The sequence below is a fragment of the Hyla sarda genome, chromosome 1 (assembly GCF_029499605.1).
Source record: "Hyla sarda isolate aHylSar1 chromosome 1, aHylSar1.hap1, whole genome shotgun sequence".
Taxonomy (NCBI): Eukaryota; Metazoa; Chordata; class Amphibia; order Anura; family Hylidae; genus Hyla; species Hyla sarda.
This window is the reverse complement of record NC_079189.1, coordinates 423,668,999-423,684,903: the sequence shown is the minus strand read 5'-3', so window position 1 is coordinate 423,684,903 and position 15,905 is coordinate 423,668,999. Positions and strand designations below refer to the sequence as shown.

The window sequence follows — 15,905 nt, the reverse complement described above, 5'->3', positions numbered from 1 at the left end:
GCTGCAGCTGCTGTATCTGTGACTGAATACGCAGTGCCTCGGAGGTCAAGTATGCCAGCTGTTGATCTCGTTGCGCTATCTGTTGCGACTGCTGGGCGATCTGACGAGCTTGCTGGGCGACCAGCGTAGGGAGGTCAGCGACAACTGGCAGAGGAACTTCAGCGGGATCCATGGCCGGATCTACTGTCACGATGCCGGCTGGCAGGAGGTGGATCCTCTGTGCCAGAGAGGGATAGCGAGGACCGTGCTAGTGGACCGGTTCTAAGACACTACAGGTTTTCACCAGAGCCCGCCGCAAAGCGGGATGGTCTTGCTGCGGCGGTAGTGACCAGGTCGTATCCACTAGCAACGGCTCACCTCTCTGGCTGCTGAAGATGCTGAAGATAGGCGCGGTACAATGGAGTAGGCAGAAGCAAGGTCGGACGTAGCAGAAGGTCGGGGGCAGGCGGCAAGGATCGTAGTCAGGGGCAACGGCAGGAGGTCAGGAACACGGACTGGGAACAGACTAGGGAACGCTTTCACTAGGCACAGAGGCAACAAGATCCGGCAAGGGAGTGCAAGGGAAGTGAGGTAATATAGGGAAGTGCACAGGTGATCACACTAATAGGTAATTGGAAGATTGGGCCAGGCACCAACATTGGTGCACTGGCCCTTTAAATTGCAGAGACCCGGCGCGCGCGCGCCCTAGGGAGCGGGGCCGCGCGCGCCGGGACAGGACCGACGGAGAGCGAGTCAGGTACGGGGACCGGGGTGCGCATCGCGAGCGGGCGCCACCCGCATCGCGAATCGCACCCCGGCAGGAGGCGGGACCGCAGCGCACCCGGTCAGTGGATCTGACCGGGGCGCTGCAGCAACGGGGATGAGGCGAGCGCTCCGGGGAGGAACGGGGACCCGGAGCGCTCGGCGTAACAGTGTCTTGGGGCTAAATGGCTATGTTGTGGCTATTTCCTGTTGGAGTTTGTTCCCTTAAACTACACATCCCATCATTCCTTGTTTGTAAGTGTGAGGTCACTTCTCTCCCTCCCTCACATCAGCCACTCCACCCATTGAAAGACACCTGTGAAAGAGACCAGTGTTTTCTGACCACGTGCCTCCAGCTGTTGCAAAAACAGAATGATCTCCCGCCCAGTGGTCACTCCACCCATTAAAGCAACAACAGGCTCCCTCTGAACACCTGACTAGTGATTTAACGTCTCAAGCCACACTGCAACCTGGGAAAACCTGAGATGGCAGTAATGTTGTTTGCTGTTAAATATACACCCTGTTCCAAATTATTATGCAAATGCTATTTATGTGTCACAAAGATTAAATATTTTGTTTTTCTGTTTAACTAACGGATGGCATTATGTCTCAGAGTTCTTTTGATCATTGAAAACTATTTCGGACACCTATGATAATTAGATTTCCTGGTGAGCCTAAAAAACTACTAAAGGTGGGTGTTCCACATTATTAAACAGAGCATCATTTTCAAGCAATATGGGGTAGAAAAAGGATCTCTTGGTTTGTGCAGATAAAGGCACATTGAGGAAGATTTCTGACAGATCCATGTATCGGAGCAAGAGAGCAGCTGCTAAAATACCATTACATAGCTGATATTTGAAGCTGCTGGTGCCTCTGGAGTCCCAAGGACATCAAGGTTTAGAGTCCTCCAGAGTCTTGCAACTGTGCATAAACCTTCTATTCAACCACCACTAACCAATGCTCACAAGCAGAAATGGCTGCATTGGGCAGAAAAATACACAAATACTAATTTTCAAACAGTCCTGTTCACTGATGAGTGCCCGTGCAACCATGGATGGTCCAGATGGATGGAGCAGTGAATGGTTGGTGGACAGCCACCCTGTTCCAACAAGGCTGCAATGTCAGCAAGGTGAAGGCAGACTCAAGTTTTAGGCCAGAATCATGGGCAGAGAGTTGGTAGGCCTCTTAAGGGTCACCGAAGGTGTAAAGGTGACCTCTGCAAACTATGTGGAGTTTCTGACTGACCACTTTCTTCCCTGGTACATCGTCATGCATGACAATGCACCATCTCATGCTGCAAATAATACCTCTGCATCAATGGCTGCTATGGGATAAAAGTAGAGAATGTCAAGGTGTGGCCTCCATCCCCCCTGACCTCAATCCTATTGAGAACCTTTGGAGCATCCTCAAGCAAAATATCTATGAGGGTAGGAGGCAGTTTACATCCAAACAGTTGCTCTGGGAGGCTATTCTGACATCTTGCAAACACATTCAAGCAGAAACTGTCCAAAAACTTCAATGGATGCAAGACTTGTGAAGCTGCTATCAAATAAGTGGTCCTATGTTAAAATGTAACATGACCTGTTAAAATGTTTAAAAAGTTAAAATATTGTTAAAAGTTTGATTGAAATAGCTTTTGATTTCAGTAAATATGCTGCAAACACAACAAATGGCAATTTTCAGTTCTTTACAACCTATAAAGTGTTTTGAAACTTACTGTGCATAATAATTTGGAACAGTGCATTGTAAGTTTTTTTATGTTTAGAAAAAATACTGTTATCATTAGGAGGTTTGTTCAATGCAATTTGAATTGTACTCTTAATAGTTGATAACATGAGAATTATGCTGACTGTTATTTACATAAATTATTTAGGTAAATGAGAAAAATATTATTTGCATAATAATTTGGAACAGGGTGCAAACCTTGATGCAAAAATCACAGAAGAATTGTGAGACCACCATGAAACATAGGTTACAGATACTATATTATGAACTACACTAACTTTACAGCCCCTGTAGCACAGTCAAATAAAAAAAAATCCTGGAATACCCCCATTTAACTCTCTCTCAGTTTCTAAATAATTTTATTGAGAAAAAAAAGATTTGATTTCTGGCTTGACATGTGGGAAAATAACATGCCCTGTGGGTGCTACCTTTGATCCAGGGCTTTTTGTTGTATAATTGAGGAAAAAAACAGTAGCAAGAAGCAGGAGAAACCCCTATCCCTTACACCCCCCCCCCCACCCCACCAGGGCCCTCAAGAGCAGTCACAAACTGTCGCCGGCTTCTTAAGGGAACAGTAGCTTGGGTGCTGGCTCTTACCACCTATCAACAGTGCCAGAGAATGTGACCCTGGAGACATCAAGGTAAATAAGTCAGGTACCTCTCAGGTCTCTGTCTAACAAACAGGCCCAACAGACCCCTTCACTGCTGTGCTATCTGTCCCACACATAGAGTCTGCACCACGCCACACCATACTATAGTAGCATAGTAACATAGTTCATAAGGTTAAAAAAGACCAGAGACCAGAGTCCATCGAGTTCAACTTATATCCCTAATGAGTCCCTACTGAGTTGATCCAGAGGAAGGCAGAAACCCTCCTCTTAGAGGTAAAACTATCTTCCTGACTCCAAATATGGCAGTCAGAATAAATCCCTGGATCAACCTTCTGTCCCTATAAATCTAGTATCCATAACCTGTAATGTTATTACTCTCCAAAAATACATCCAGACCCCTTTGGAACTCTTTTATTGAGTTCACCATTACCACCTCCTCTGTCAGAGAGTTCCAGAGTCTCACTGCTCTTACAGTAAAGAAACGAAGAAACGCTAAACAAAGAGGATGCCCCTTTGTTATAGATATAGTCCTGGGTATAAATAGATAATGGGAAAGATCTCTGTACGGTCCCCTTATATATTTATACATAGTTATTAGGTCTCCCCTAAGTCTTCTTTTTTCTAAACAACCCTAATTCTGATAATCTTTCTGGGTACTGTAGTCCTCGCATTCCCTGTATTATTCTGGTTGCCCGTCTTTGAAACCTCTCCAGCTCGACTATATCTTTCTTGTACACTGCTGCCCAGTACTGTAAACAGTATTCTATGTGTGGTCTGACTAGTGATTTGTACAGCATAGCATAGGGCTCTTAGGGGCAAGCCCTGCAAACATAGCTTGCACATCTCCCTCCTCAGCTGATCACAGGGCCCGTGTCCCAACATCCCGCTGCAAAGCATCCTACTTCTCCTTAACACTCATTGCAGTAGGAGGTGTCTTTGCCTCAAGCTGCCCAGACTCTTCAGGCTTCTAAAACTCTACAGCAGCAAAACGAGCTGCATGCCTGCAGACTGACTGCAACTTTGCTGCATGTCTTAGGCACCCCTTACCTGCCCTTTACAGTCACCCCACCTATCTTATCCAGTCATCCCACCTCATCCCCCTTCAACAACCCTGTATCCTTCTCTTCATTCCTATTCATCTGAGAATGAAAATCAACTTGTCAAAATAGACTCTGATGCTTGTGACTCCAGTGAGAACTTCTTTGGTAGTAGCGACCCACCTGACTTCTGGGGTGCTCACTCCTCACAGTTCAATTAAATTCAATGACCAATTTTATGGTCAAATAGCGTGCCCAGCAATTGGCACAAATGTGGCACCAACAAACCCCAACATTTTTGTTGTCGCCCTAGAGGACACGTTCATCTATGTTTCACACCACTTCAGCCGTGTGCTGAGGTGGTGGCGTTACATAGATGACATGTTCCTCAACTGGAAAGGAACCTTTCCAGAGTTACATGATTTTCATAAGTTTCTCAATACCATTGATCCAAAAACTCTAAATTAAATTGGTCACATACATAAGTACAATTTTTTGACACTACAATAATATCAGATGGTACCAAATTATGCACAGACCTGTACATAAAAAAAACAGTTTTTAATTACTTGCTCCGTTTTGGCAGTAACCCTAAAAATGTTATCAAATCTCTACCTACAAGTCAGATGATGAGAGCCTGTCCCATAGAAAATAGATAATAACGGACTAGGTCTGTAATATCTTTTATGAGTTATATGCTGTGATATATACTAAGCAGTGAATATAGAGCAGAACCGGCCATTGACAATATAATTAAAAACTTCTTGGAATGAGGATATCCGCCAGACCTCATTCAGTATAGTAAGCACAAGGTTATGGCTGTGAATAGACAGTCTCTTCTACACACCATCAAACGGAGCTGTAAAACTCCACGTATCCTGTTTGTCTCTACATTTTGTCCCTGCTCCAAACAAATTTCACGTACGATCAATAAATACTGGCACATTATAAAAGATACTCACCCCAATATCAGGGATTTTCTCAACCGTTAATGTCATATAATAGACCACCTAGCCTACGAAATAAATTAGTTAAGGCAGACAATTCTACTAAAACAGCAACAAGAAAATCCTTCTTAACAGTGGCAAATAAAGGTTCTTATCCCTGTCGCAATTGCGTAAATTGCCAATATATGGTCAAAGTACAGACATTTAAACATCCAACTACAGGGGTACAATATAATATTAACCAATATCTGAACTGCACCATGGACCACGTTATTTATGTTTTAAGTAATCCTTGTAAACTTATATACGTGGGGGAAACAACTTTGGAATTTAAAAATCGAATTAACCAACACAGCTATTCTATTCTATCTGCAAATAAAGACAGGATCTTTTGGTGGTCGGACATAATGAAAGAGATCTGAAATTCACTTTGATTGATCTCTTCCCACCACCCAAATATGGTGGTGACAGTACAAGTTTGCTGAAAAAACAAGAATTGCGCTGGATTCAAAAACTCAATTCATTACAACCAAAAGGTTTAAATGTAGAATTTGTCATTACACCGGGCATCCTTAATATCCCATAGAAAATGGATAATAACGAACAATGTTTGTAATATCTGTTGTCAGTTATATCCTGTGATATATACTATCAAGATTCTAATTGATGCATTTTTATCTTTTCTATTGCAGATATGGATAAGGAAGGGGAGATAAACTTCAACATAAACAAAAAATAACTCTATAAAGGTGTCCCCTAACGTATTTACAGTATGGTTCTATTGCTATTGTTCTACATTATAATATGGCTTATGTTCTGCAGCCTGATAAGCATTTGTATATTCTTCAATAGTGGGAATGTTTTCTCTTTCAGGTGACACATGTCTCTATGTCTATGACGGTGTATATGTGCCTCAGATAATTGCGATTTGCAAGTAAGAAGGACATTGAAAGCCAGTTCCCCCTGCTAGTATATTTTTATTCATTAGCGCATGGCCGCCACTGAACTCTGGCACCATTCTGTGTGTGTGCGCAGGCCACTGATGACCACTCTCCATATTTATACATTGGAAACACTGTGATAGGCTGTGAGTGAGTCGCGTGCACGCATGCACAAAGATTCACACGCAGCCATGTCTGTTTCCTACAGTAGCGGCGGTACACGCTTCAAACAACACATGATTAGAAGACACCTGTGAAGGTGTACATGTATGTATGCTCTGCCTTCCTAATTATATTTTAACGAGATGTATATTATACATATGTTGTGACTTAAGGTTTTTAGGGCTTTTGTATAGATTTGTATTACGTACACAAATTTGATATGACACTACTGTAACATTGCACATTAATTATTGGATCTCTGATGTCTTATACTATATGATCCCGGAATGATACACTTTTATGTTATATTTGCATAATAAGATGTTTAATGATGTATATACCCTGTATGTATCACTGCTTAACATGCTTGAGAAAGGCTACAAGTGGGTAGCCGAAACAATGCTAACATGGGTGATTAAACTGCACTAGTTTTATTTCACATATGCTGAAGTGCTGCTGGATCTTTTCTTACTCTTGGATGTCTGTTGGATCTATGACCAGGATCCTGTATCTGCTTGCACCCGTCACCAGTGCATATTTAGAGGTTCTGTTGCTTTCTTCTTCTATGTTGTCTAGATAGTTAAATATCTGTGTGTGTGTGTGTGTGTGTGTGTGTTTATATATAACATTTACACTTGTTTGTGCAACTGCTAATTTTTTTTTTTTTGTGTAGAAAAGTTCCAGAGAAGAGGAATCCTAAAAAAAGTGTGTTCTGAGGTGATTCAATGTCTTTTGCTTACATGCGGTAAATTTGTTAACCCCCCCCCTGAAATAGTATGATTAATATGTTGCATGTAAGCAAAACCTGAGCAAAAATAAATTACTTCAAAACTCACTTTTTTAAGACAACGTGATGTGTCCCTTAATATGATTTTCCAGAATGATGAAAGGTATTACGGTAACTATTTTTGAATAATTATTCCCTATGGTGCACATATTATCTGTTCAAGCTGTAATTATTCATTACGTGGCCCAGCTAATAACTATTTAAAGAGGGTTGATGTACAATCCGTTTATTTAGAGCTGTTTATTACCAAGAAATTCCATATGTCAATATTGTCAAGTGATCAACATTTGTTATAGAAGAAGAATTATAAGAATCTGATATCTAACTGATTCTCTCATACTTCCGCCTAACTACTTGATAAGATGATAAGAATGATAAGATAAAATGAAACTTTCTTGTTCCAGTCACTATTGCTCTCCCAATTCATTTTATGGTATGAAGAATAGCACTATTGTTTATGAATTTATTCTGCAAGGTTTTCATATGGCGCCACGTTTAAAAATATTGTTGTTCCTTTTAATATTATTATGTTATACCATCACAGTGATGGGTAACTTCATCATTTTATTTTTGGTCTTCTCTGATACAAGACTTCACTTCCCCATGTATTATTTCTTGAGTAATTTAGCTGTCATGGACATCTGCTTTATCAGTACTGTGGTGCCAGGCATGCTGAAAGGATTTCTTAACCAAGGAGTTCCTATTTCTTTAGAATTGTGCCTCATGCAATCTTATATTTACTTTTTAGTTGGGATGGCAGAATTCCTGCTTTTTGCAGTAATGTCCTTTGACCGATACTTAGCTATCTGCAAGCCATTGCATTACACTATTATTATGCACAGACTTACCTATTGTCAGCTCATAGCTGGAGTGTGGCTTGGAGCATTTTTCACAACACTCTTGCCTACTGTTTTTATAATGAAATTACAGTTTTGCATTAATGTAGTTGACAATTTCTTCTGTGACTTAAGTCCTCTTCTTAGAAATTCTTGCACAGATACCAGCAAGATTGAACTGATATCAATTTTAAGTGCAAGCCCATTATGTATTTCCGTAGTTGTGACACTCATCTCTTATCTAAAGATAATTCTAGAAGTAATAAAAATTGATTCAGCTGATGGAAGAGGAAAGGCTTTGTCCACTTGTTCTTCACATGCTATTGTAGTGACTCTAATCTACAGCAGCTGCATATTTTTGTATGTAAAACCAGCAAAAGGTCAGGGTGCTAGTTTGAATAAAGGAGTTGCCATTATGAATACTGTGGTGGTTCCTTTGCTCAACCCATTTATCTATACATTAAGAAATCAGACTGTTAGGAGATCATTTTCCGATAAAGTATTAAACATATTCTTTAAAAAAGAAGCAAACTTTCCAGGGGTTATATCCGTGTAATAAATGCAAGGTTTATACTAATTTTATAAATTGAAGGCCTGTCGCTAGGATATGCTGTCACTTTCTTATCTGAGGGGGTACAGAGTGTAGCTCATGTAGAAAGCAATTTTGCTAATTTGGGTATTTGAGGGGGGAGGGGGTTCTTTTTTTATAGGGCTACTCCAGGGAAGTATATATATCTATATATGAAAAGCTGGTGTGATGTGGGGGTCACGGCGTGACCCCATTTTAAACACCGGGACCGGGTGCAGGGCATACAGGTACGCCCTGCGTCCTTAAGAGGTTAATATTATTTGCCATCCTTTTCTCCCCTTGCCTACATCTCCTAGCAATAATTTCAGTTCTGCTCTACCAGCCAGTTCACTCTCTGAGAGCAGCCACCACCCTCCTGCTCTGAGCAGAAATGAGAGATTTAGCGTCTGATTGGCTGAGGTTGCACACACCTCCCAGTTCTCAGCACTTGAGAGAGCATGACTCATCAGTGCAGGGTAGAAATCACATGGTCTGTGACTCTCAGGGGGTGGGGGTTGAGTTTCTTTCACAGAGGAATTTAGACAGAGTGGATGGCTGGATGATGCCATTCCCTAACTTCATGCATGTAAGTGACAACCAAGGAAGGGAAACTGCTCTATATAGCTAATGAATGAAATTTAGACAATTAAATAGGTTGATGAGAGGGAAAGGATGGGCTATGGGTTTAGTTCCCTGGAGTACCCCTCTAATGCCTTTTGCCATGCTGTCAAACTGACATATTCTCTTAAATCTTTAGGTCAGTAATATTTTTCAAATAAGTATCCTGAAAATTTATTTTTCCTCCTTTTTTTTCCAGTGACCAGTTGTTTTTTATCTGGACCAATTTGGTGCAGATCAGACAAAAATGCAATTCTGGTATTCTTCCTATGGCTACAGTTATTACAATTTCCATTAAAAGTGCTTTTGTTGTGCAAAGTTAGTTAAAAAAGAAAAAGCTAAACTTATGTGCTATAGCTATATTCCTACTGACATAGAAAATAAAGGTATGAGCTAACCCTTAGAGCTCACAGTGATTTTTCATTTTTGGATTTATGTTCTTTCCTCCTCTACTTTTAATTGCCTTATGTCTTTTAACTTTTCACCTACAGAGGTATTAAGGGTTTTGTTAAGATGCAACTAAATTTCCTTTGTAAAGAAGTCACTTTTTTTTACCACCAAATCTACGATAAAGAAAAAAAAATATGTGTGAAGCAAAATTGGGGGGAAAAAATCGCAAGTTTAGCAACTTAGGAGTTTACATGTCTACGTAGTGCACTTTACAGTTCAAATGATATGTTACTTTTATTCTGGAGGTCTATAGGCTTACAATAACATCTAATTTATGTATGTTTTATATAGGTTTTCTATTGGTTTTATTTTATTACTTTAAAAAAAATTATAACTTTTTAAGAAAATTAGTATGTTTACCTTCTCGCCCTCACCACAACACGAGACAGGACCGGACCCTCAGTCCAGGATAACAGTAAGAACAAAAGACAATGTCCAGCATGGTAGTTCAAGCAATGCTCAACGTTTTATTCAGCAATTAGCCTACATGGAGAACAGGTGCTGTTCTCCATGTTGGCTAATTGCTGAATAAAACGTTGAGCATTGCTTGAACTACCACGCTGGACATTGCCTTTTGTTCTTTATGTTTAAAATTGTCTTCTTCTGACTTTTTTTTATTTTGCCATATACAGGACTGTATGAGAGCTCATCTTTTGCACTGTGATCTGTAGTTTTAATTGGCAATATTTTTCTTTTGATTGGTACATTTTGATCACTTTTCATTTATCTTTTAGAATGTATGAAGTGACCAAAAATCTGAAATTCTGGACTTTGGTAATTTTTTTGATTTATGCCTTTCACCATGCGGTTTCATTAACATTATATTTTAATACACAATTACATATGCTGTGATACCAAATATGGTTATGTTTATTTTTATTACATTTTTTATATTTTAAAAATGGGGGTGATTTAAACTTTTATTGAGGAAGGGGCTTATTTATTTATTTTTCACAAATTAGTGGCATATAGAGTAAAAGTGCAATCTTACAATTTCATGCAATTTTACTTTTGCTAGCACTGTTCAATTCACTGTTCATTGCACTAATCAGTGTTATTGGCATTCCGCTTATTCAGGCTTCTGTGGCTGCCTGTATTTCTGAAACACCAATGGGATGGCACAGAGGCAAGTCAGGAACCTTTGGCCATCATCCAACTGATCAGGAAACTGCAATTACCATAGGCATAGCACAGATCAGTGTTATTGGCACTCCACTTATACGACCACAGTGCTCTCTGCTGACCTCTGCTGTCCATTTTAGGAACTGTCCAGAGCAGCATATGTTTGCTAAGGGGATTTTCTCCTGCTCTGGACAGTTCCTAAAATGGACAGCAGAGGTCAGCAGAGAGCACTGTGGTCGTGACAGAAAAAAAAAATCCAAAAAGAAAAGCATTTCGTCTGTAGTATCCAGCCTCTAAAAAGTACTGGAAGGATTAATATTTTTTAATAGAAGTAATTAAAAAATCTGTTTAACTTTCTGGCACCAGTTAATTTAAAAAAAAAAGTTTTCCACGGGAGGACCCCTTTAAGCACCTATCAGACTACACAAAGGTAGATAGGGACCATTTTTCCACAATCCCTATGAATTGGGACCTGGCAATTATCCAGCAGAGGACCTGATCAGACGCCCCCAACCCACAGCCATCTTTCACTGTATGAAGCAAGCCCAGCTCCTGTGCTCGCCTAATAGAGAGTTAACACCAAATGACATGGCTGAAGCAGTAAAATTATATTTTCATTTGTTCTGACTTTCACCCTAACTAACCTTATTGCTCCCTAGTATATAGTTTTTTATGGCTATAGTTAAAGGGGTACTCCGGCGCTAAACATCTCATCCTCTATCAAAATGATCTCTCCTGTAGCACCCCCGTTTTTCAACTGCACAGAGCGAGGATTGCTCTGTGGCTGATGATGGGCGGTGCAGGGGATGTAGTATTGTGATGTCACGGCTCCACCCCCTTGTGACATCACGCTCTGCCTCCTCAATGCAAGTCTATAGGAGGGGGCATGGCGTGGAATTGCCTTTAAATTCATCATGGCAGCGGAAAGGGTGTATGGAGAGGGCTCGGGACTTGAACCTGCTCAATACCTGGTAATGCTTTCAGCAGCCGAGGGCAGACAACTATTAACTGTTTACATGCTCCTTCCAAGTCCAACTAGACCTCTGTGTCTGCCATGACCTATCTATTGCAACAGTCTGCTGATCTAATGTATTTATATTATACTATATTGTTACAATGATCTGTATTAAGTCCCCTAGGAGGACTAAAAAAGTGTAAAAAAAATGTTTTTAAAAATCCTTAAATAAAAATATAAAAGAATTCCCCCATTATAAAAATCAGATAAATATTTGATATGGCTGTGTGCAGAACATTTTAAATATAAAAAGTATAAAACGTTAGTAGAAATCTGGACATGGCCACAAAGTCATGTGCATATCACTACTGCTGTAATAATGAGCCAAAATATCAATAAAAATAGATTGGTCCTTAAAAAAAAAAATGATATTAGAAGGTATCACTCAGGGCCGTTTTTGGGTTTATGGATTAGTTTTTGTACCCCCCCCCCCCCCCCCCCCCCCCGTCCAAGTGGACATGGCTGTTTTTATTATCACTATGTATCTTTTATATCCTATATGTCTTATTAACTTCTATATGCATAAAAAATACCCAAAATATATTTTGCAATATAATACAATAATAAACAGCATTAAAAAAGAAAATCTGAGGTTCTAAAATATTCTTTTAACCCTTGGCATAGCAACAAGAATTTTGATATATTTTTATTTATTTTACCTCTGTTTAGGTGATACATGCCTACAGAGGTCAAGACAGTGTCATGCACTTTATGGGATCTGTTATCACACACTGTTATGGGGGTATCTGTGGATGACACATTGTTATGGTGATCTGTTGATGACACACTGCTATGAAGGATATGTGGATGACACACTGTTATGGGGGGATCTGTAAAAGACACTCTTATGGAAGGAATCTCTGGATAACACTATTATGGGGATCTGCAGATGCCACTATTATGGGGGTCTGTAGATGAGGCACTGTTGTGATGAATCTGTAGATGAAAAACTGTTTTGGGGGATTTGTAGATGATTATCTTTTATGGGGATATTAGGATGGCATTGTAATGAGGCGATTTGTGGTAAACGCTGTTATATATGGGCTCTGTGGATGATACAATGTTTTTGAAAATGTGCGAATGAGGCATTGTTAAGGAGGATGTGTACATGACACACTGCTATGGGGAAACACATAAACTAGGAGACTTATTTATCTATAGTAGAGTGACCCCCTGACCCAACATCCTCCAGATACCTCACTGTCGACTCCAATGAAGGATACTCTGTCTTTGTAAGTTTTGCTGCTGGCAGAGAGCAGGACAGCTGACTGAGGGAGACAGGGGAGAAAAAGAGTGATGAACTCTCTCTGGAAATGCTCCCAAGCACTCTCCTCTCCCCTCATGCCTTCTCAGGATCCGCCCAGGGTACACTAATAAAATATTTAATAAAATCTGTGAAACAAAATCCTTAGAATGTATCATCATCCAAAGGAAAAGAAAAGTTGCAGCAGCACTCTGCAAACACTTAGGCAAACAAGGTCTATAAATATGGACTATTTTAAATTGCATTACTGCCATATAAACTATAAATAAAATGTAAAGCTCTTAGTGGACCGCTAACTTTACATTTATAAGAAATATAGCATTTGTGGTTGAGTTAACATATGTGTACTGTACCTACCTGCCTTATGCCTAAGACATAAACATGCATTACTGTATGATGAGAACAATAGTAATAATAGTAACTTAATAAGCCTGAGGTGTGCCCGGGTCGCTGACTAACGTAGCCTAAAAGAAGAGGGCTACCCTAATGGATGAAATAAGAGAAAAAATACCTAAATTAGGAGAGGGAGAGTGGGGGAAGCAACACGGTGCTGTAGCAGAGACCCAGGAGCCGTGGTCTCTGCTCAAATCACGCCCAGACTCCTCCCACAAATTAGGTTAGCTCCTCCAGCTTACCTTCACTTGTGGTTTAGTTAACATATGTGTAATGTACCTACATGCCTTATGCTTAAGACATAAAAATGCATTACCATATGATGAGAACAATAGTAATAATAGTAACTAGAGATGTCGCGAATTGTTCGCCGGCAAACAGTTCCCGGCGAATTTAGCATGTTTGCGTTTGCATCGCCGGGCGAACATATGTGAAGTTCGATCCGCTCCCTATACTTTAACATTGCAGTAAACTTTGACCCTGTGAGTCAGAGTCAGCAGACACATTACAGCCAATCAGCAGCAGTGAGCTATCAGTCCGTGTGTCTTGCAACATCTGGAGGCACCCTGGTTGGGAGGCAACCGCTGGTTAAAAGGGGTCCTTCAGAATCAAACTTAAGTTCCTTCAAGCAACTAACTACTACAGTATTCAAAGGGCTGAAAGAGATCAGTCCGTGTGTCTTGCAACAGCTGGAGGCACCCTGGTTGGGAGGGAACCGCTGGTTAAAAGGGGTACTCCAGTATAAAACTTAAGTTCCTTCAAGCAACTAACTACTACAGTATTCAAAGGGCTGAAATATATCAGTCCGTGTGTTTTGCAACAGCTGGAGGTACCCTGCCTGGGGACCACTGCTTAAAAGGGGAACTCCGCTGGCAAGCTTTTTTTTTCTCATTGTCACACTAGTACAAATTACATTTGGTGTGATAGTTGTGCAAATAAAAAAAAAAAAAAAAAAAACTTTTTGGGCTGTTAAATAAAACCAGTCGTCACTGTCAGTTCACGTCACAGTTGCCAGTTTTTTTGCCTGCAGGGCAAATTGTGTCCACCTAGTGCAAATCACATAAGGTTTGACAGTTGTGCAAATTAAAAAAAATATATATATATTCTTTTTTTGGCTGTTAAATAAAACCAGTCCTCACTGTCAGTTCACGTCACAGTTGCCAGTTTTTTTGCCTGCAGGGCAAATTGTGTCACCCTAGTGCAAATCACATTAGGTGTGACAGTTGTGCAAATTAAAAAAAAATACCTTTTTAGCCTGTTAAATAAAACCAGTCCTCACTGTCAGTTCACTTCACAGTTTCCAGTTTTTTTTTTTTTGCCTGCAGGGCAAATTGTGTCCCCCTAGTGCAAATCACATTAGGTGTGACAATTGTGCAAATTTAACCAAAAAAATTACAGACAGAGGAAGGCTACCCCGCAGGGGCCGATGTGGTGCTGGGATTCCCTTTGGCCCTAGAATGGCCAGTGTTCAGAGGCCACGTACCCTGAACCCCCAAAGTTCTGAGGACTTAGTTGACTGGCTATCACAAGACACTCAATCTACTACTAAAGCTTCCACTCGGATCCTTGATGCACCATCCTTCTCTTCCTCTAGCTTAGCTTCGGGCACCTCTCATGCTACCACTTGGCCGCCTGCCGCCACCACCAACACTAGCACCACAGCAGCTTTACTTGATCTGTCAGAGGAGTTATTTACACATCAGTTTGAAGACATGAGTGATGCACAACCATTATTGCCAGAGGATGTAGTTAACAGGGATATGTCTCAGTCAGGCAGCATTACACACATGGACGTACGGTGTGATGATAATGTTGTACCCGCTGCTGCTTCCTTTCTTGAGGTGTCAGATAGCGGTGAAGGTGTTGATGATGACGATGTGTCCGTGGATGCCACGTGGGTGCCCGCTAGAAGAGAAGAAGAGGGGGAAAGTTCAGATGGGGAGACAGAGAGGAGGAGGAGACGAGTTGGATGCAGGGGGAGGTCGTCGCAAGGAGCTAGTGGCACAGTCAGACAGCATGCATCGGCACCCGGGGTCAGCCAGACGGGGTGCCAATCAACGCATGCTGTTGCCACCACCAGAATGCCGTCAGAGCTCAGCAGTGTGGCATTTTTTTGTGTGTCTGCCTCTGACAACAGCGAGGCCATTTGCAACCTGTGCCAAAAGAAACTGAGTCGTGGGAAGTCCAACACCCACCTAGGCACAACAGCTTTGCAAAGGCACATGATGTCACATCACAAACGCCTAAGGGATCAACACGTCAGTACAAGCAGCACACAAAGTCAAAGCCGCCATCCTCCTCCTGGTCCAGCATCTTTAGCCAGGTCAACCACTGCTGCCCTCCTTGCCCCCTCTCAACCATCTTCCTCTCCGTCTCTCGCCTTGAGCAGTTCCTGCTCATCTGCCCACAGTCAGGTGTCTGTCAAGGAGATGTTTGAGGGCAAGAAGACAATGTCTCAAAGTCACCCCTTAGCCCGGCGTCTGACAGCTGGCTTGTCGGAACTGCTAGCCCGCCAGCTTTTACCATACAAGCTGGTGGAGTCTGAGGCCTTTTAAAAAATGTGTAGCCATTGGGACACCGCAGTGGAAGGTACCCGGACGAATTTTTTTTGCACAAAAGGCAATCACCAACCTTTGCTCCATTGTGCAAAATGAAATTATGGCATGTCTGGCACACAATGTAGGGGCA

General features: G+C 41.3%; 1 protein-coding gene across 1 annotated transcript; it reads left to right on the top strand.

Annotated features, from left to right (window-relative positions):
- The first annotated feature begins 7,434 nt into the window (after positions 1-7,434).
- On the top strand, positions 7,435-8,343 carry LOC130269718 (olfactory receptor 6M1-like). The gene has a single exon (XM_056518136.1). It carries the CDS (start codon positions 7,435-7,437, stop codon positions 8,341-8,343), a length of 909 nt encoding a protein of 302 aa, XP_056374111.1.
- Positions 8,344-15,905: the final 7,562 nt, after the last annotated feature.